This window comes from Pristis pectinata, chromosome 4 (genome assembly GCF_009764475.1).
Source record: "Pristis pectinata isolate sPriPec2 chromosome 4, sPriPec2.1.pri, whole genome shotgun sequence".
NCBI classification, from domain to species: domain Eukaryota; kingdom Metazoa; phylum Chordata; class Chondrichthyes; order Rhinopristiformes; family Pristidae; genus Pristis; species Pristis pectinata.
The window spans coordinates 29,247,914-29,268,606 of NC_067408.1; the positions used below are offsets into that span (position 1 = coordinate 29,247,914).

The following is a 20,693-nucleotide window of genomic DNA, read 5'->3' on the forward strand; positions in this document are numbered from 1 at the left end:
CTCTGAATTTGTCTGCATTGAAATACATGCAGTTTAATTGAGTATTCCTTTCCCTCCCTTTACTGTGCCCCTGGCCATCCTGATTACTAAACTTGCTCTTGCCGGCTACTGCTTTGTCTCATAACTTGCTCCTGCTAAGAGTCACATGCACCAACCCTCCTGCCAATCTAGTTTAAACCCTCCTGTGTAGCACTAGCAAATTTCCCTGCAAGGAAATTGGTCTCTCTATCGTTCAAGTATAACCCGGCCCTCTTGTGCAGGTCACCTCTACCTCAGAAGAGATCCCAATGGTCCAAGAATCTGAATCCCTGCTTCCTGCATCAGTTCCTCAGCCACAAATTCATCTGGCCTATCTTTCTATTTCTGACCTTGCTAGCACGTGGCACCAGGAGTAATCCAGAGATCACTACCCTCAAGGTCTTGCTTCTTAACTTCTTACCTAACTCCCTATACTTATTATGCAGGACCTCATCCCTTGTTCTACCTATGTCATTTGTACCAACATGTACAGCGACGTCTGGCTGTTTGCCCTCACCCTTGAAAATGTTCTGCAACTGCTCAGAGACATCCTTGACCCTGGCACCAGCATAGGAAGGATAAAGTGTGAATGTGGGTCAGTCTTGAAACTGACAAAAGTAGAAGTGGAAATTTTTAAAGACTTCTGTCCCAGGCACCAAATCATTTCCAACCACATCACCTCTCCCTCAATCTTCACCATGGTTACAACACAGATTTCCTAAAATTCTGCCTTGTCTGAGGAATTACAAATACACAAGAAGATTTGAAAACTAGTTTTTTAATACAACATAGGATTACGTGCAATATGATACAAGTTAAAATAAGAGTATGAAACAGAGTGCGTAAAACCAGAGGACTTCCAATTGTTGTGCAGTCAAAAATATTGTTCCATTTCAATTGCAGCTAATCTTGCATCAAAGGATAGGGAAAATATTTCAGGCATAGAAGTGAGACAGTGTGATTCACTTCCTAATTATTGGTTATGCCAGAATTTATGTCAACATTGGATAAGTAATGAAAGAAAGTGGTTGAAGGAAAATGGAAATGAGGTGTGTAAATGTAATCAGAATTATTTGTTTCCATGGAGAGCAAACTCCAACATGGATACATTGGGCCATTCACAGTGTTCATACAAACAATCTTAATGTAGCATTGTTTCAAATTTTTCATGGCATCCAAAGTTACAGACTTCAGGAGTTTTTTTTACCTTAGAAACATGACCTGCAACAGCTCTTGGATTGGCCCACTAGAGGGCCACCACTACAAATACAAGACTTTATGCATTGTGCAGAGTAGGATAGGTTCTTCCTGTGAGAATTAAACACTATCGCAGAATGAACAGAGAAAGACAGTAGAAGAGCGTTACCTTGGGTGGACTGGATGATAGTGGGAAAAAAAAGTAAGAGGATTGACAGGAAGGTATGGGTATGACAGGATGAGAGGATCTCATGGTGCATGGGGGTGGTCAGGCAGATTATAAGGATGGTCAAGCAGTTGAGAAGGGTCAAGTAAATGCTGAGTGAGGAGGCCAGGCAGATGATGGAGGGTGCTAAAGGCATTGGCAGCAAGGGTGCAGTGGAAGTGATTAATAACAATGAAAATTTAAAGAAGCTATCTAATCGGAGAAAGAGGCAGTCTCAGAATTGGTTAAGACCTGCTTTAGTGTTCCAATGATTCCCATGTGCAGGTAGAATTTTGTGTAAATGATGGCAACCAAATGTTTCATTGCACATACCCAGAGAGGTGTCAGCAACGACGTCTGTCCAGGGTCTTCTGTTCCAAACTAAAATTGGCTATCCAAGCCCAAAGGTTTGTGCACCCCTGATCTAAGCAGACTGTTGAAATAGTAGACAGGTGGCCAATAACTTTTAATGCAAAGAAGTGTAAAGCAATTCAATCATATGAGAAGGACGAGGAGAGGTCATTGAACAAAATGGCGCAATTTTAAAGGAGGTGAAGAAAAAGAAAGACCTGGTGAATATTTTGGTCACCTACAAAAGCAGCATGATGGGTTGAGAAGGCTGCTAAAAACATAACATTTTCATGAGTTTAATCAGAAAGGAATGGAGAACTATTCAGCTGGAATTGTTTACATTTACACTTTAGAGGTCAAGGTCTTAGAGGGCATTAGAGGACGCTTGGACTGGGTACCAGGGATGAGGGACTTCAGTTGCATGGAAAGACTGTTGAAGTTAGGATTGTTCTCAAAGCAGAGAAGGTTATAGGGAAAGTTGAGGGAGGTGTTCAAAATCATGAATACTTCCAGTTGCAAAATAGCAAAGTTAAGCAGAGTAAATACATTTAAGTTGATTGGCAAAAGAACCAGAGATAGGAGGAATTGTTTTATGCAGCAAAGTTGTTGTGATTTGGAATGAATATTCTGATGGAGGTGAGCAAGCAGATTCAATAGCTGGATATTTACTCAAAATTTAAAAAGTTGTGGGATAGGGAAAGTTTAGAGTCTTGAGTAGCTGGAAAGCTCTCTTACAGAGCTTGCTAGATTACTGTTGGCTAAATGAACTCCTTATATGCCATACAATTCCATGAGCAGATTTTTGCTGCAATATTCTTATAGTGTGCTCAAGGGAAATTTGGAAAGTGGCATATGCGTCAGCAAATCTGTGCTCTACTGCTGTGTGGAGATTTATAATTGCATACATGAACCATGGCTACAAAGGGCTCCCAGCCACCATCTGTTCACTCTCTGAGGACCATCAATAATCCTGCAAAATGAAAGCATCAGTTTTGTTCCCCAGATAGTAAGCATTAATGTAAAGATTTACCCAGGCAAACATGCAAGTGACTGTTTCTTGGGAGCCCAGTAAATGTCACCTGTAGTAATCTGGAAGGATTACTGCAGGTGACACAACGTATGGCAAAGTTACACATAGTGCAGATGGCAGCAAGTGGCACAATTTGGTTACTGATTCTGCTGTGAAATAGAGGAACCGCAGTCCTGTAAGATCCAGATCGGAGATCATGGTTTTTGGATATTGTTGGCAATAGAGATTCCCCCCACCTCCCACCTCCAAAAGTAATTTTGAGTTTGGAACTATTGCCCTGCATTAATTGAAAATCCTCATCTAATTCAGGAAGCATTGTTGAATATAAATGACTTGGACGAGAATGTACATGGCATGGTTAGTAAGTTCGCAAATGGCACTAAAATATAGAAGAGAGTGAAGAAGGTTATCAAAAAAAATCTGGATCAACTAGGTAAGTGGGCCAAGGAATGGCAAATGGTGTTCAATTCAGATAAGTGTGAGATATTGCATTTTGGGAAGTCAAGCCAGAGAAGGACATTATTCCTTGGAGCATAACAGACTGAGGAATGATCTTATCGAGTTGTATAAAATCATGAAGGGCATAGAAAGGGTGAATGCACAGTCTTTTTCCCAGGGTTGGGGAATGAAAAACTAGAGGGCATAGGTTTAAGGTGAGAGGGGAAAGATTTAAAAGGGACCTGAGGGGCAACTTCTTCATGCAGAAGATGGTGCATATATAGAAAGAACTGCCAGAGGAAATGGTCAAGGCTGGTACAAGAACAACATTTAAAAGACATTTGGACAGGTACATGGATAGGAAAGGTTTAGTGGGATATGGGCCAAACACAGGTAAATAGTACTAGCTTAGATGGGTGTTTTAGTCGGTTTGGACGAGTTGGGCTGAAGGGCCTGTTTCTGTGCTGTATTACCCTATGATTATGACTAAAAGCAAAGGAATTTCTGGTCTTCAAACTGTCACTGTGACTTGTACCACAGTTGGAATTACCTAGACGTACATGGAGTCGTCTATGTGCGATATCATGAATCTCAGCAAAAGACTTAATATGATGAAGCTGTAACTTAAATGAGGTTTGTACACACCAGCAGTATAGCCTCCGATTTCTTCTAACTTTAGATGCACTGGAAACTAGGTGCACTAGATGGGGATCCAGTCTTTAAGATTTCATGCTATCCATGCTGCATAATCAGATTTCATGCCGTCAACAAAACCTAAAATTGTATCTTAACTGCAAATTATCACTTCAGATTGACAGTGTATGCAGGTTTTATTACAGAAATAATTCTCTATGGGAACTCTGTTTTAATGTGAATAATAAATGCAAATAATCATACTCCTGATCACTTGTATGATAAGTGCAGAATGTTCTGTCCACTTGATATGTTTCCTTTCAGAATGTGTTTTTGGCCATCATTAATGACACCTATTCTGAAGTCAAGGATGACAAAACATTAAAAAAAGTAGATTTTGATATTTACGATGTGGTCAGAAAGGTAGGAAATTAATCATAATCTCAATTATTTAACGTAAAAGCTATTTTTAATTGGTGCATTTTCTGCTATGCATTTCATTTGAAGGTTTCCTTTAGAGTCATAAATGTGGAAACAGGCCATTCAGCCCACCCTGTCCATGCTGACCAGTGGGCACACCTGTATTAATTCCATCTTCCAGCACTTGGCCCATAACCTTCTATGTCTACACAATGCAAGAGCTTATTTAGACATTTCTTACATGCTGTCAGTGACTCTGATTCCATCACTCTCTCAAGCAGTGTATTCCAGGTACTCCACTCTCTGGGTGAAAAAGGTCCCCCACAGATCCTTTCTAAATCTCACCCCTTGCCCTAATCTATGTCATCCAGTTTTATCTACCTCTGAAAGGAGGAAAAGATTCCTCCAGTCTACCTGTTGTTGAGAATAAATTAACTACACTCGTTACCTCTGGTTTCTGTACATTATAACAATGGCTACATTTCAAAAATCACTTAATTGGTCTTAAGTTTCTTTGGATGTCCTGAACTTGTAAAGGCACTATAGAAAAATGAATGTCACTCTATCTTATAGAATATTTCTCCATTTCATTAATCCATGATGAGATTCATTATGCATGTCTATTTGTATATGTCAACAATTGCCTAAAGTACTTCCTGCATTTTGTATGAGGAGCTGAGTTACATTCCCCTTGCATGTTGCTAATAAGTCCTTTGTTCCATCCTATAAAATGACTTCCCATAAAGAAAGCTACATTTGTTCTTAAGGAGCTGTCACTATGTTGATAAGATAATAAATAGGGTTTAAAATATTCTGGTTGCTTGTGCAGATCTGTATAGGCAGAATAAAAATCACACCAAGAATTTCTAACTCTTCAGGCTTAGGTTCTTCCACTTCTCTCAACAGATCTGGAAGTAGTATTGTAATTCTTGGTTAGTATCAAGCAGCTCTAGGACCCAGTATGCAGATCACATGAAAGGGCAAAAGAGGTGGGACAGTTCTGAAAAAAGAAAAAAAACACTAGAAACAGATTCGGTCTTATTTTCCCGATTTGCTCTTTGAACAGTGACAAAAATGGCAAGGAAATTCATCACAGTAATAGCTTCTGATTTCTTTGTTGCATTTATTCCAACACTAGGATATAAACAAAAATGAACAGTTTAACCTATGACTTAATACATAAAGGTTTATTTTGATTGGTGCATTTTTGTTTATAGGAGTGAATTTGATAAAGAAAATGGATATTGTTTGTAGTGGAATATTATGGAGCAAAAATACTGAATATGTGTATTCTGTGATCATGATATAATCTTAAATTCTAAAGAATTCAAATGCTTTTTAATGTGAAAATTCACTTTAATGGATTATTTTGTAATGTTAATTACAGGGTTACAATAGCCTTCTTTTTAAATTCAATCTAAAAAAACTACAAACTAGAGCTCATCAATCTCCTGGCTACAAAAATGGTAGAAGAAGCCAAACAGCTCTACAGAATGATTTTGAGAGGTATTATACATTCTGACTTAAGCATATTTCTGTCCACCTACAAGATCACTTCTTTTAGACTTAAGCAGACACAAATCTCAAAGGCAAGTATAGCAGAAATCACCTTGGATTTTCTCCAGCTCTCCAATTTTGCTGGAATCTTTGCACACTTCCAGTGAAGTCAATCCAGTGGAATAGGAGCAGTTCTGAGGAAATAACCAGACCATAATTTAAAAATGTAAATAGATATAAATGACCTCAGCATAATAAAAGTGTGTGTCATGTTTGCCCCGTTGGCCTATTTTCCACACAGAATTAAAATCAGGGCTTTGAAGTCAGCTCAAATGTGCATATTTAACTGAAGAGAACATGAAAAGGAATTTGGTTGCAAATTTTTTGTTCAGTGATGAATTACATGGACACCATCAGTTGAACTGTCTCTTGCCTTAATGACATTTTTTGTTTCTAACTTCAAAGATTAGAATTCCAAGTCCATTATCACATCTACATTGATGATGAATTTACATGGGGACACCAGTCTTTAAATAAAAATTGCTTCCTGTATATCAGCAATTGTTTTGGAATGGCTGGAAAGGAGTTTGTAAAACATGCCAGAGGGTGTGATATACAGTAACTAGTTAATCTCTTGTGTCAGGTTCTGGTGTGTGGTATTGATATTCTGCATAAATGCTGAGTGGATTTTGTAACTGGGAACTCCTTGAAGGAATCACTAGCACTAAAAATGGTTATAACACCTCTGGAGTCCACCATCTTCCCCATCTCCAGGTTTCAGTTACAACATAAATGCCGCAGTTTACTGTTCCACAGACAGGTGAAAGTGCTGAATGGCAGCCATTGTCAGATAACAGACTGAGCTGGGTTACCCAAGTTGTTGTTGTTGTATTAAAATTTTCTCAGGCTGCTAAATGATCATTGATCATGAACATTTCAAGAGCCTTCAAGTGGCAAAGGGTTCAATACTTGCTCCCTTGCCTTTTGTAATATATGTTAATAAATGTGTAGGATATTTTCAAGTTTCAAGATCATGCAAGGATTGACTATTTGTTGGCAGTAAAGAGGAAAGCTTTAGACTGCAGGAAGTTGGAGGTGGTCCAGTCAATTGTACAGAGAAGTGGCCAATGAAATTTAAGTCAGGATAATGTGAGGTAATATATTTAGAGAGGTGCAATAAGGAAAGGGAATATACCATAAACGAGAGGATGCTCAGTGTTGTGGAGGAACAAAGGCACCTTGTGATATACATCTACAGATCCTTGGAGGTAGCAGCGTAGGTCAGTAAGGTAGCTAAAAAGGCATGTGGATGCTTTCCTTTATTAGCCAAGGCAAAGAATATGGAGCAGACAGGTTAGTTTAGAACAGGATATATCACTAGTTATCTCACAGTTTGACTACTAGATTGCATCCTGGGAAGATGAGATTGCACTGGAGAGGGTAGAGAGAAGATTTAAAAGGTATTGCCAAGACTGAAAAATTGTAACTATGAGTAAATTGGATAAACGAGATTAATTTCTTTGGAACAGAGGAGGTTGTCATGTAGAAAGTTATGAGGTGCTTCATGTTCCCCTTTGCAGAGGGGTGAAAAGCAGTGTTCTTAGATTTTGTCATCAGGTTCATTTAATAGGAACCTGAGGGGCAAGTTTGTCAGCCAGATGGAGGTCCATATATGGAATGAGCTGCCAAAGGAAGTGGTTGAAACAGGTACATTAACAATATTTAAAAGGCACTTGGACAGGTACATGGATACGAAAGGTTTAGAGGGATTTGGGCCAAAACACGGACAAATGGGACTACCTAAGATGGGCATTTTGGTTGGCATGGACTGGTTGAGCCAAAGGGCCTGTTTCCATGCTGTATGATTCTATGAAAGGTTAGAAGGAAGATGAGGGAACTTTTTTCACTCAGAAGGTGATTGGGGTGTGGAACTCATAGCATGAAATGCTGGTAGAGGCAGAAATCCTCGTCATATTTAAAAAGTACCTGGGTGTATACTTGGAGACTGGTGGCCTTCAGGGATACAGGCCATAAGATGGAATGTACAGTTAGCTTTTCTTAAATTGGCTCAGATAAGATGGGCACACTGGCCTGCTGTGTCATAAATTTTATCTGATTTCTATGCCCCCTGCATCTATTCAATTCTGCTATAGCCAATGGAGAAGTACCTGGCACAGGTACCAAATTACATTAGAGACCACTTATGACAAGCATCAGAGGCTCCCAACAGGGTGATAAATAGTGCTAGCCAATTGTATCTGGTGCACACGTTATTCCTTTAGTATTTGGTGTTGAAGATCCTCCTCCAGTTGTAGCAACACATGTTCTCCCTGTTTCAGATAAAGTTTTACAGCACAAACTGTCATGTGGGATAGTGTGCATAATTATTATGGAGTACTGGCATTGTAATCTTATTGCAATTACACAGCAGCCACAGGTCAAATGTTTCAGATTATAAGAATTGCATAGTAAACATGTTCTGATACAGAATTACAAAATTATAGATGGGCCATCATGCCATTCAGAGTGAACAATTGTTTCCAATTGTTTCCAATGGCAGAACTTGTAAAAGGAAACTTAAATATTTAATGAAAATATGCTCATAGTACAAATTATAAATTTTTGTGACTATCAAATTGTCTTGTTTGTTTCATGAAAAGAAACATTTCCAAAAAATGCAGCTAATGCTACTTTGTTAGCTAGTATTTTGACATCAATGATTCCAATATAATTTTTTCCATTCATTTCATGATAAAATGTTCTTTACCTAATAAATTGTAAAATATATTTTAAAAAAGTGAAGAAAATACTGATCCAAACTGAATTATCCTTCACTAATTCTTGTAGGAATGAAGATGAAGAGCTTGATCTTACAGAATCTAAAAAGGTGAGATGCAGCATTTATAAAGAATGAATAAGACAAATTATCTAAATGATTATGTATACAAAGAGGATTTGTAGCAATTATCAAAAATTGGCCCAATTTTGATCAAATATATGGGATATGTAGAGTTATGAAATAATGAAAACTATTCATAATTTTATTTTTCATAATTCGTATGTTTTTTACCTGTCATTATGTAATACGAGAATAATGCTGCATTAATTCATTTTGTCACAAACCAGCAACAAAAGAAACACACTGAGCATGATTCAGTGTTAAAAACTATTTTATTAATCACTACTTATGATAATACGTAAAATAAAAGTAAAAATGTTAGTATGTTAGAATTCAAAAATGTTAAACCTCGAACGTTAACCCCAAAACTAAACTCGTCGTGTGTGTGTGTGACAAAGTCCAAAACTCCCAGTTCCTGAATGGTTCTTAAAGTTCAGTTCCGCAAGCCATAAGGTGAAACATGAGCAAGGGCTTCTTCAACAACCACCGTTGTCTGAAGATAAGATGTAGATGTAGAAAAACATAGAGAGAGTACATACGAAATCCAAATGTTCCACGATGGAACCCAAACGACACTTCAGTGTTTACTCGGTAGTGACTTCCTCACCCCGAAAAGCATCCGAACCGTGGTCGTCCACACACAAATACCTGTTTCCTTCTACAGGTCAGCAACAAAGTGAACTCCACTGGATTACTTCCAACTTCCATACGTGGATTTCAATGGCAAACACAGTTATTGTTTCTCATCCATCGATAGAGAAAACAAGCAGGCTGGTGTCTCTCTCCCTTCTCTCTCTCTCTTCTTCTTCTTCTTCTTACTTCTTCAACAACGTCATTACGTCCTTTATCTTCTATTGACGTAAGCACGCCCCACACATACATACACACACATTCTCTATCTTAAAGGGACTTTCACTGAGTCCGTAACACTTTAAAAATCAATATTTGATGAAGCAAATGCTGCAGTTGCTGGAAATCTGAAATAAAAATAGAAAATACTGGAAATACGCCATGAAGTATTCTGGGCAGTAGCAAGAGAAAATATTGCAACGTCTCATATATGAATAATTCTTTGAAATTTTTTAAAGGAGAAGTTATGAACAAATCTCACTGTTCAAAATATTTACTGATAAAGTTTGTTTCCAGTCATGTACACCTGTTAATACATTTGGTCATTGGTCAAATCTGTTCTAATTTAATCTTTTCAAAACCACCTGTATAATCTATGAACTGAACACTTTCGTTTCATAAGATGGTATTTACAAAAAAAATTTATCTTATAAATTAAAATATATACAACCATCATAGCTACATCAGGCAACTAAGTTTACAAATAAGACTAACCATGTACATTTGAAAATAGTTTAGTAAGAATAAATTCCATTGACTACACATAGCTCCTGCTCATTCCTTCCCACTTTATGTAGCTAATACAAATAAAATTTCTAATTGAAGTGATTTATTCTGTAATTCTGAGTAATCCATTCTTCTTGGTTTTGAGGAGAGGATACCACATCGACAAAATATTTCAAATCAATATTATTACAAACAGGCTGTACAAGAACCCATTGCTCCTCGCAATCCCGTAAAGAAATCTGATAGACAGATTACTACTAAAGAAAACTTGTGAGTTCTTTAATTATTTTCTGCATTGGTGTTAGATCAAGGAATGTCTCATGTGAAATACCAATTTCTAGGCTTTATTAGTCTTCAATAGCCAGTTCTCATCAAGTCTAAGAAATGAAAATTTCTGAGCTAGAAGGCAAAGAACTGGAAAAAATATCTAAAGAACATGAAAATGCTGGAAATATCTGTGATGTATGCTGCCTAATAACAAGAGAAATAAAAATGATGATACTAGAGAAATTAATGGAACTGAAATCCAATCTACCCTCAGCACCTGATAACTTGCATCCTGGAGTTTTGAAGGAGGTGGGTATGGAGACTGTGGATGCACTAGTGTCATAGTGCATATCACAGATACATCCTGTCCACACTGGTTCTCCACCAGAGCAATTTCTATCAAATCTTTCATCTCCAAGGAAAACATCACAAGCCTCTCCAAACTATTGTCCCTTATCCCAGAAACTATTCTCATGGTTCTTTTTCGGACCTTTTCTCACATTTTGCCTACAAAGTGGCAACCAGAATTGAACACAATCCTCGATCTGAGATGGACCAATATTTTATAAAGTATCAGAATGACTTCTCTGCTTTTATACTCTATGCCTCCATTGACAGGCCAGAATTGTATATACCTTATTAGCTGCTTTCACAACCTGCCTGCTACTTTTAATGATTTGTGCATGCATACCTCCAGTATTGTTTCTTCTGTATCATCTCTCCTCACTTCTGCCAGAATTTCCCTCCCAATCTTACTGGTGTAGGGCAGAAACTGAACATTTTGTGGGTTATTTTCAGAGGTAACTCCAAATTCACTTTTTATCACAATGTTTGTTTTACCAAACTACTTCATTTATTAAAATATGAATATTCCATATTTAAAGATTTTAACTTGATATGCACTTTGTTTGGTGGTATTTTGTAGGGTTGCAAAAATACCTGTGACTTAAAAAGAGACAATCAATTTATAAGGCAGAGAAAGTCAGAGAAAGAATAAGTATAATCAAATTGCAAGCAGGATAATTGTTCTGGGAACAATACTGTGGGGCCAGGGAGATAGGTGGGTGGCCCATCATTTTATGGCATCTCACCACTTTAAATCAGCAACCCCATTGGTCCACCACAAATAGAAAAGGTCTGCCACAGTGGTATAGGTATCTGTGGTACAAGATTCCTATATTGTCAAACATTGTATTGAAACTCATGTAGGTTCATGAGGTTTATTTGTTTTATGCAACTTTCTCTTAGTCTCATTATACGCACAAATCAACTGGAGGAGAGAATGAATGATATGTCATCTAAAATTGACTGGGTTATGGAACAGCTTGAGAAGCAAGGATTTGTGCAAAGTGGCAAACAGGCAACACCTTATATTGCAAAGGTTAGTAGATAATCGTTACAGTTTGGTGGCATTTTAGAGTACTGTTTCTCTTAAATTCTAGCACAGCTGGATTTATAAGGAGACCTTGTCTATTGTTATATTTTAAAATGAATCTGTTTTATTCATGGATGATCCTAATTATTAATTACCCTATATGATGATAATACCAGAATAATCCTTACTATAATTCAACTTTAAAAACTGACAGATTATGTTCAAATCCAATTTAATTGGTTTAAACTATACTTCCGTACAGATATATTGAAAAAATTAAATACAACAATACTAAAATAATACTGTAACCAAATAAAGATCTAATGATCAATTGGTTAATTTGTCTTTGCAACAAGTTTATTTCAAAACATAGCCTGTTCATTACATTTCATCATTAAATACTATATATACAGCCTCAATTTTTTTGCTTTCCACCATTCTTCCCCATGATAGTATTTTGAGGACCATAAATGGTCACCACTGAATATTTCTGTATTTAGCTAAAGTCAGTTTGATAAGTCAATATAATGAACTCATTAAACTAGTCTGTGCAGTGGAACAGGTTGGTATTCCAAGTAACAAAACCTTCTATGATTTTTTTCTCTATTTTCCATTTTCAAAGTTAATTTCCTCATGTTACAATAGCTGCTACACAACACAGAGCAGGGTATTTCTAAGTAGCCAGAGAACTCATTCAGAAGCACAGGAAATAAGAAATACTTAAGACAGTACCTTGAGGAACTCTGAGCTGAGATAATTGGCCTTGAATTAACACAATAATTTTCTTTGTACTAATGGTATGGCTCTAATTGCATCCCATTCCCCCTAAACTCAGTAAAACTGAAGTTGGTAAGAACTAAGGTTATTCAAGCCACATTTGGTCAAAAACTGCTTCAATGTTAAGGACTCTTGTTCTAAACCTACCTTGGCATTTCAGCTCTTTTTTTCCATATTTGGACCAGATTGTAATGAGGTGTGGAGGTGAGCTTGGTCCTGGACAAATTCAAAAAGAACATTTGTGAGTAGGTTATTGGTATGGAAATGCCACATGACAACATTATCAACAGCATTTTCGAGTATTGGTTATCACTTATCTTTTAGATTGAATTTACACTCATACTTCAGATTGACTCTAGTATTCTTTTGTATAAAAAATGCTTATTTGGGTCCTACACAAAGCTGCTCAGCTCTGTTTTTAGTTACATTTATTACTCTGTCCTAATTTATTTTCTACCTCAAAAAGTTTAAGTGAGAACTTGAAAAAACAGATACCCCTGTTTTTCTCTCTAATGCTGTGGACCAATCCTCATCCAAAGCTGTAAAATTTGGTATAACAAATAATTTTTTTTTAATAGGACGACACTTAGAGTCACGGAGATGCACAATGTGCATACAGGCCCTTTGGCCCACCAGGGCTGTACTGACCATCCTAGCATGACCTGTTTTATTTTCCCCACATTCCCATCAACTCTCTCCCTGATTCTACCATTCATCTCCACAGTAGGGGCAATATACAGTAGCCGTTTAACCTACCAGCCCACATTTTTTTTGGGATGAAGGAGAAAACCAGGCCACCCAAAGGAAACCTATGCAGTCACAGGGAAACATGAAAGCACCACACGAACAGAACCAAAGGTTAGGATTGAAGCGGGGTTGCTGGAGATACAAGGCAACTTGTAGCAAGTTACATGGTGTGATTGTGCTTTGATGCTGGCCCAGATTTTAAAAATAAGAGCATCTTGCTATCTAACAAGCATCCAGCTCTAAATTCTGTTGGGGAATTGGTTGTACATGTGTAACTGCAACCATAACATCAACAAAACAGAGGTGGAAGAAAAATGTCAGTACATTTTATAGTTAAGGGAGTAAATGGGTTTTCTCATGGTTGCAGAAGTGATTCCAGAATGGGATGTTGCCTCCTTGGTATCAAGGTTATGGATATCATTGAGCAGTTGCAGAAAATTCTGGAGTGGGAAAGTGAACAACCAGAGGTCATAGTCCATTTCAGTGCCATTGGCGTAGATAAAGGGATGAATTCCTGCAGCACAATTTTAAACCGTTAGGAAAGAGGTGACAAGATCTCAGGGGCCTAAAATTAGGGTAATAGGTAAAAGAACCAAAAGTAACACTTTTTAAACACAAGAAATAGTTAGGGTCAAGATTACTGCCAGAGATAATTATGGAGGCAGGTTCAACTGTGGTGTTTAAAAGAAAACTGATTATCTGAAAGGAAAGATTTTGCAGGACTACGAGGAGAGGGCTAGTAGGATTGTTCTTGCATAGAGCTGGTTATGACTTGAGCCAAATAGCCTCCTTGTTGTGCTGTAGCCATTTTGTGATACAATGTACCTAATTTTTTCGTGGGCTGTGATAGGCATACAAACAAATTTTTATATATAAGATGTGTCTTTCCCTGGGGCATTTAAAAAATTGCAGTCTGGGCTTAGAGTAATTTTAATTCATCACTCATATAAAGGTGGCCCTGATGGTTAGAACTTGTGTCCTGGCCATTTACACAGGAAAGTTTATAATCCTGAATAGCTGGTGGTTTCAGAACAGGTAAATAACTCAGCAATTAAAGCTGCCTTCTGATAAGTCTGGTCTCATTAATGGACCAAGTTAGCAGATATACGGCAGTAAATTTCATAAACTTTACTTTGAACTAAGCACTGTCTTTAACGATGGAGAACACTATGATGCCGGAGGAACTCAGCAGGCCAGGCAGCATCCATGGAGAAACACAGGCCGTCAACGTTTCGGGTCAGGACCCTTCGTCAGTCCTGAAGAAGGGTCCTGACCTGAAACGTTTATCACCTGCTTTTCTCCATGGATGCTGCCTGGCTTGCTAAGTTCCTCCAGCATCATAGTGTTTTTCATCTAGGTTCCAGCATCTGCAGTCCTTTTGTTTCTCCACTGTCTTTAACGAGGTTCAGTTCACAAAATCATTATTATTTTGAATATTAAGTGAAGAGAAACTTCTGAAGGAGCATGGTAATGGACCGTAGCTTCCTGATTTCTGTATTTATTTGCACAAGGCCAGTAACTTCTTAATTTCCATTTGCATACATGGAGTCATTGGAAGTTGTTTGACATTAATGAATTATAGATATTACATGCTTTGAGTTAAATACATTATATGAAGAATAACATACAAACAAATTTACACCAAGTCACTGGGTCACCCGTGTATATCCCAGCTAATGTTTTGCAGTCAGGAATTACCTACCATATGTAAATATAAACAACAACATACCCAGTTTCTTTGTGGCAAGCTCACACCCTATAGAATGTAAAATTTAAATAATCTAGGAATAGATTAGAGAATCTAGCTACAAATAATCTTTTAACACTTTTCATTGCATTACTTAAACTGGGATTCGGTTCTCCCTTGCTGAACAAGTCTTCCAAACTGAAGGATATACTGAGATTTATTCCCTTCACAATATGTCAGGAATAAGAATCCTATGACTAGAACAAAAAATTAATATCAACAGGATTTACTATTTCTTTCTTAAATCAGGGACTTGGGAGGAATATTTGTTGATCAGCGATACAAAGTACATGTTTTCATTCTTAGTCCTTTTTGTTAAAATGCAAATTTTGTTTAAACTGTGCAAAAGCTGTTAACAATTATATTTTATTCTCCAGTCCAAATTATAATTCAAACCTTGATTTCAGAAGAGGAATATGAAAGTATTGATGGAAAAAAAAAGTACAACTGCATTTCTTCTGTTCTAATCTTTCTACTTTTGGAAGCATGAATTTCAGTGAAAGAAACTGGTTTAATAATAGTCATAATTATATAAATTTTAAAAATATATCACCAAGAATGCATTAATAAAAAGTTCTGTTAATAACACATTTCCTTTCAAAAAAAGTTCTTCAATAATTATCAAATAGGTTGCAAGGATAAATAGGATAAGTGAAAGGGCAAGCAGAAAAAATTACCACATACACAAGAAGCTGTAAAGTGATTAGGTGGAGAACTTCATTATTTCAGCATACCTCACCTCTGAATTATTAGCCAAATCATGTAAAAATCGGCACAGGGTAATTATGATCAGAGAACTGAATGTATGGCTGAATGACTGGTGTCGAAAAAATGAGTTGTAATTCATGGGGCAATGGCATCAGTACTGGGGAAAGGGCTTCAAGTGAAGCGATTGGGACAAGTGAATTGAATAACTAGGACTGGGAAACAGTCTAGTCAGGAGAAATTTAGAAAGTTAAAAGAAACAAAAATGATAAAGCGATAATGCAGGGTGGCAAAATGGTTAATGATAACTAACATGACAGGGACAGTGCACAAGAGTATGCAAATTAGTCAGGGGGGGGAATGATTAAAAATACTAATGAAGTATTCTGAAGGTACGTAGCATTCATAAAAAATAGGTGAATTAATGACAAATAGAAATAATTGAGTCTGGTCTAATAGCTATGAGTGAGTCAATAGTTGCAAAGTAACCTTGGTTGGGAATATTCCCCAATATTTAACTTTCAGAAAAGAGGCAGGCAAAATAGAAAAGATGGCAGGGTAGCCCTCAAAGTAAAGAACGGGATAAAGGCAGTGGAAGAAATATCTTAGCTCAAAAAAATTAATTAGAGTCAGTTAAGTGGAGCTAAGAAAGAGAGAAATAAAACATTGGTGGGATTTGTATATTGGCTCCCAAACAATAACATAACGTAGTAACGAGGATAAAACAATAATCATCAGGGGGCATTAATCTACATTTGGAATGGGAAACCAAATTGGTAGTAATAGCATGGAGGTCAAATTAATGAAATGATTAATGCAAGAAGTGTTTGTCTGGATTAGTATATTGAAGAAAACAAATGGAACTGGCGACTTCAAATCTAGCAATGAGAAAGGGTTAATTGTTTAGTAGTTCAAGGGTCTTTAGAGAACTGTGTAATGATCAAATTTTATCAAGATTTGAAATCAGCTTGACTTGAGACCTGGTTCTTAATCTGAATAAAGTAGACAATAAAGGCACAAAGCATCAGTTGGCCAAGGTTGATTAGGAAAAGGGACCACAAAGGGAAAAAAAAGGCTAACTTTTAAGAATTAACACACAGTTCACAAGTAACATATCCCATTAAGGCAGAAAAAAACCATTAGGAATAATGGTCCAGCCATAGCTGGGAAGTTAAGTGTACCATTAAATTAAAAAAAAACTTATAATATTGAAATAAAAAGATCTGAGAATTGGGAAAACTTCAGAATTCAGCAAAGGAAGACTAAATCATCAATAAGGAAAGGGAAAATAGAATGGACCAGTAGAGGGGGAAAAATAAAAATCAGACTTAAGAATTTGTATAGAAAAGCAAAAAGGAAAAAGATTAGCAAAAGGTAATGTGGGTCCCTTACAGAGACTAGAAAATTTATATTGTAGAATAAGAAAATAACAGAAATTGATTGTCTTCAAAGGCATAGAAAATCTCCTGGAAATAATGAAGAACTACAAGCCTAGATTAATGAGGAGCACAAAGAAATTAGCATCAAATTTTTTAAATAAGTATTGGAGAAATTAATGGTAGTGAAAGGCATTAAATCCCCAAGACCAGATGACCAGCATCCTAGATGGTGGATATAGGTCATAAGCTTCTCATCTGCCAAAATTCCAGATTCTAAAATGGCTCCCACAGACTGAAAGGTAGCATATGTAACCCCTCTATCTAAGAAAGGAGGAAGAGAAAACGAGGAACTAGAGCAATAGCAGGGAAAATACTGATATGTTGAGTGGTAACAGGGGACACATGGATCAGTAAATCACATTTGATAAATCTGTTGGAATATATTGAGGTTGGAACCAGCAGAATAGGCAAGGCCACTGTGTATTTGAACTGACAGAAGGCATTCAATAACATGCCACACAAGTGATTATTACACAAAATTAGAACACATAATATTGAGGGTAATATGGCAGATGTGTTCAGTTAATAATCTAGTTTTTTGGGGAAAAACAACTAACTTCAGTACTACTGACTGCAAAATCTAGTGGATCACAATTGAAAATCCACCTGGTTCACTAACATCTTTAAGGAAGAAAACCTGCCATCCTTACCTGGTCTGGCCTATATTTGACTCAAGACCCACCTCATCTAGTTGACCCTTAAAAGCCCTCTGAAATTACCTAGCAAGTCACTCAATTCAAGGGCTGTTGGGGATGGGCAATAAATGTTGGCTTTACCAGGTCTGCCCAGATCCAAAAGATGAAGTTTAAAAGACTATTATTTTGATTTGGTGAGGGTGGGGGTGAGAGGAAATCAGGTGAGCCAACAAAGTGGCAGTGTGGATTGTGCAGGATTCAGGGGGACTTGCAGGAGATATAGTCAGGTTAAATGAATGGGCAAGGAAATGATTGATGTGATATAATGTAATATGGAAAATGAGGAAGAAATAGAAACAGTATTTTTTGTAAATGGGAAAGGTGAAAGTGTCTATGTTCAGAGGGCTCTAGGTGTCCTTGTATACTGAAAGGCAAAATGCTGGTACAGTAAGCAGTTAGAAAGGCAAACTCTTTGTTGACTTGCATTGCAAGAGGATGAGTACAACAGTAAAGATGTCTTGCTCCAATTAAAAAGAGCCCTGGTGAACCAACATCTGGAATATTGTAATAAGATCTGGTCTCCCTACCCAAGGAAGGATATACTTCTCTTGAGGGACTGCAGTGAAAGCTCACCAGATTGATTCCTGGGATGATGAGTTCTGAAGAAATTAAGGATTCCAGGGCTATATAATTTTTAAAAAATTCTTGTTAGTAAGTGGCTCTTAAACAGTTAGTAAGTTTGTGAATGATACCAAAATAGGTGGCATCATAGACAGTGAAGAAGGTTATCAATAATTACAGGGAGATCTTGATTAGCTAGGTAAGTGAGCCAAGGATTGGAAATGGCTTTCGATTCAGATATGTGATAAGTGTTATACATCTCTTGCCCATAAAAGACAGAGGGTACTGGTCGATGGGACTTATTCTGGCTGGAGGTCCGTAACTAGTGGTGTTCAACAGGGATCAGTACTGGGACCTCTACTGTTTGGGATATATACAAATGGACTGGATGAAAATGTGGATTTGCAGTAAGCTCGCAGACAATACAAAGATTGGTGGTATTCTGGATAGCATAGAAGATTGCCAAAGGATATAGCGGGATATAGATCATTTGCAGGCATAGGCAGAGAAATAACAGATGAAGTTTAATCCAGCCAAATGAGGTGTTGCACTTTGGGAGATCAAGCATAAAAGGGACAGTACACTGTTAAGGGCAAGACCCTTAACAGTGCTGATATACAGAGGGATCTTGAGGTCCAAGTCCATAGCTCTCTGAAAGTGGCTGCCACAGGTTGATAGGGTGGTAAAGGCAGCATAAGGCATGCTTGCCTTTATTAGTTGAAGCATTGAGTTCAAGAGTCAGGAAATAATGTGGCAGCTTTATAAATCTCTAGTTAGGCTGCATCTGGAGTATTGCATTCAATTCTGTTCACCCTATTATTGGAAAGATGTGGAGGCTTTGGAGAGGGTGCAGAAGAGGTTTACCAGGATGTTGCCTAGATTATACGGCATGTGTTATGAGGAGAGGCTAGACAAACTCAGGCTGTTTTCTCTGGAGTGGCAGAGGTTGAGGGGAGACCTGATAGAAGTTTATAAGATTATGAGAGGCATAGATAGACAGCTGGTATCTTTTTCCCACAAGATCAGAATGTCTAATACTAGAAGGCATGCATTTAAGGCAAGAAGGGGCAAGTTCAAAGGAGGTGTGCTGGGCAAATTTTTTTTTTATATATTATAAATAATTTTTTTTTAAAAAAAGTGGTGGGTACTTGGAATGCACTGCCAGGAAGTGGTTGAGGCAGGTACAATAACAACATTCAAAAGACATTTGGATAAGTACATGGATAGGAGGGACTTAGAGGGATATGGGCCAAATGGGACTAGCTTGGTGGGCACCATGGTCAGCATGGATGAATTGGGACAAAAGGCCTGCTTCCATGCTGTATTCCTCTATGACTCTTACTCTAAGTGACTTCATTGCCTTAGAGTTGGGTATCTTGTTGACGCTGAGATTAAAGGGTCAGCCGTTATTTTATTAAATGGGAGCATGGGTTTGAGCATCAAAGGGCCTAATCCAGTTTGTTATGCACAGCTTGTTCAAGGTTTCTTTTTAAATCATTTATTACTTCTAATAAATAAATCTTCTTAAAATTCCAATTGCAAATCGGGAAACAGACATTGGGCAACAAGGGCTAGGTATTAAAACCAGGAATAGCTTGCCATTAAGGTGACAAGTTAATCTGGTGACTTTTGCCAATGACACAAAGCACTAAACCAACTCCATTAAATAACTTATCAATGATCATTTGGTAAGACATTCATAATTTCAGCACTCTGGATTAAATTTACAAAACTCATTAAATTTATAAATCAGACTTTGAAAAAGCCACCTCAAAATAGTTTTGAGTTGTATACAAGTGGAGAGAAAAAAAAAATCAAAAACAGAAACTTGTTTAAAAATCCCCATCCTAGGGGTTTGTCTGTTATAAAAACAAACAAAAAGCAGGCAATAAGCAAATCAATTATCTGAACCTCAATTACAAGTCTACATTACATCCACTTCTGTCCCATTGCCATTTCCTTCTGGTACAAATACGTAACAGAAAATTTATTAATACCAAGCCATGAGCAAACTGAAAATTTTATTCTATTCAAGTAGCTGGGTAGGCATGGCAGAGTGCAGGGGTAGAATGCAGACCTAAAGACCAATACCAATTCTACCAAGAAACTCAGTACCAGATTCTAAATCCAAATTCCAAAACAGGCTAAGGCACTCTGAAAGCCAGTCAAGGACAGGTATAAAACAAGCAAGGAGCCCATTTTTAAATTTATAGTTAGTGATAATGTTTTGTGCATGTTGTTCACTTACTGCTAGGAAATTGACCTTGAAACACAGAAAACATTTCTAGATTTAAAATAAAATTGCCCAGTTGCCAATATAGAGTAAAATGCTATTG

The 20,693-nt window shown here is 37.3% G+C and overlaps 1 protein-coding gene across 1 annotated transcript in view; it reads left to right on the top strand.

Moving 5' to 3' along the window:
- LOC127569183 (polycystic kidney disease 2-like 1 protein) overlaps positions 1-8,703 on the top strand; it is a 43,408-nt gene extending 34,705 nt beyond the window's left edge. Inside the window, exons 10-12 of the mRNA XM_052013576.1 lie at positions 4,197-4,295; positions 5,680-5,798; positions 8,637-8,703. Of these exons, the coding sequence (XP_051869536.1) occupies positions 4,197-4,295; positions 5,680-5,798; positions 8,637-8,703 (285 nt within the window). The remainder of the gene's footprint in view (positions 1-4,196; positions 4,296-5,679; positions 5,799-8,636) is intronic.
- The last annotated feature ends 11,990 nt before the right edge of the window (positions 8,704-20,693 follow it).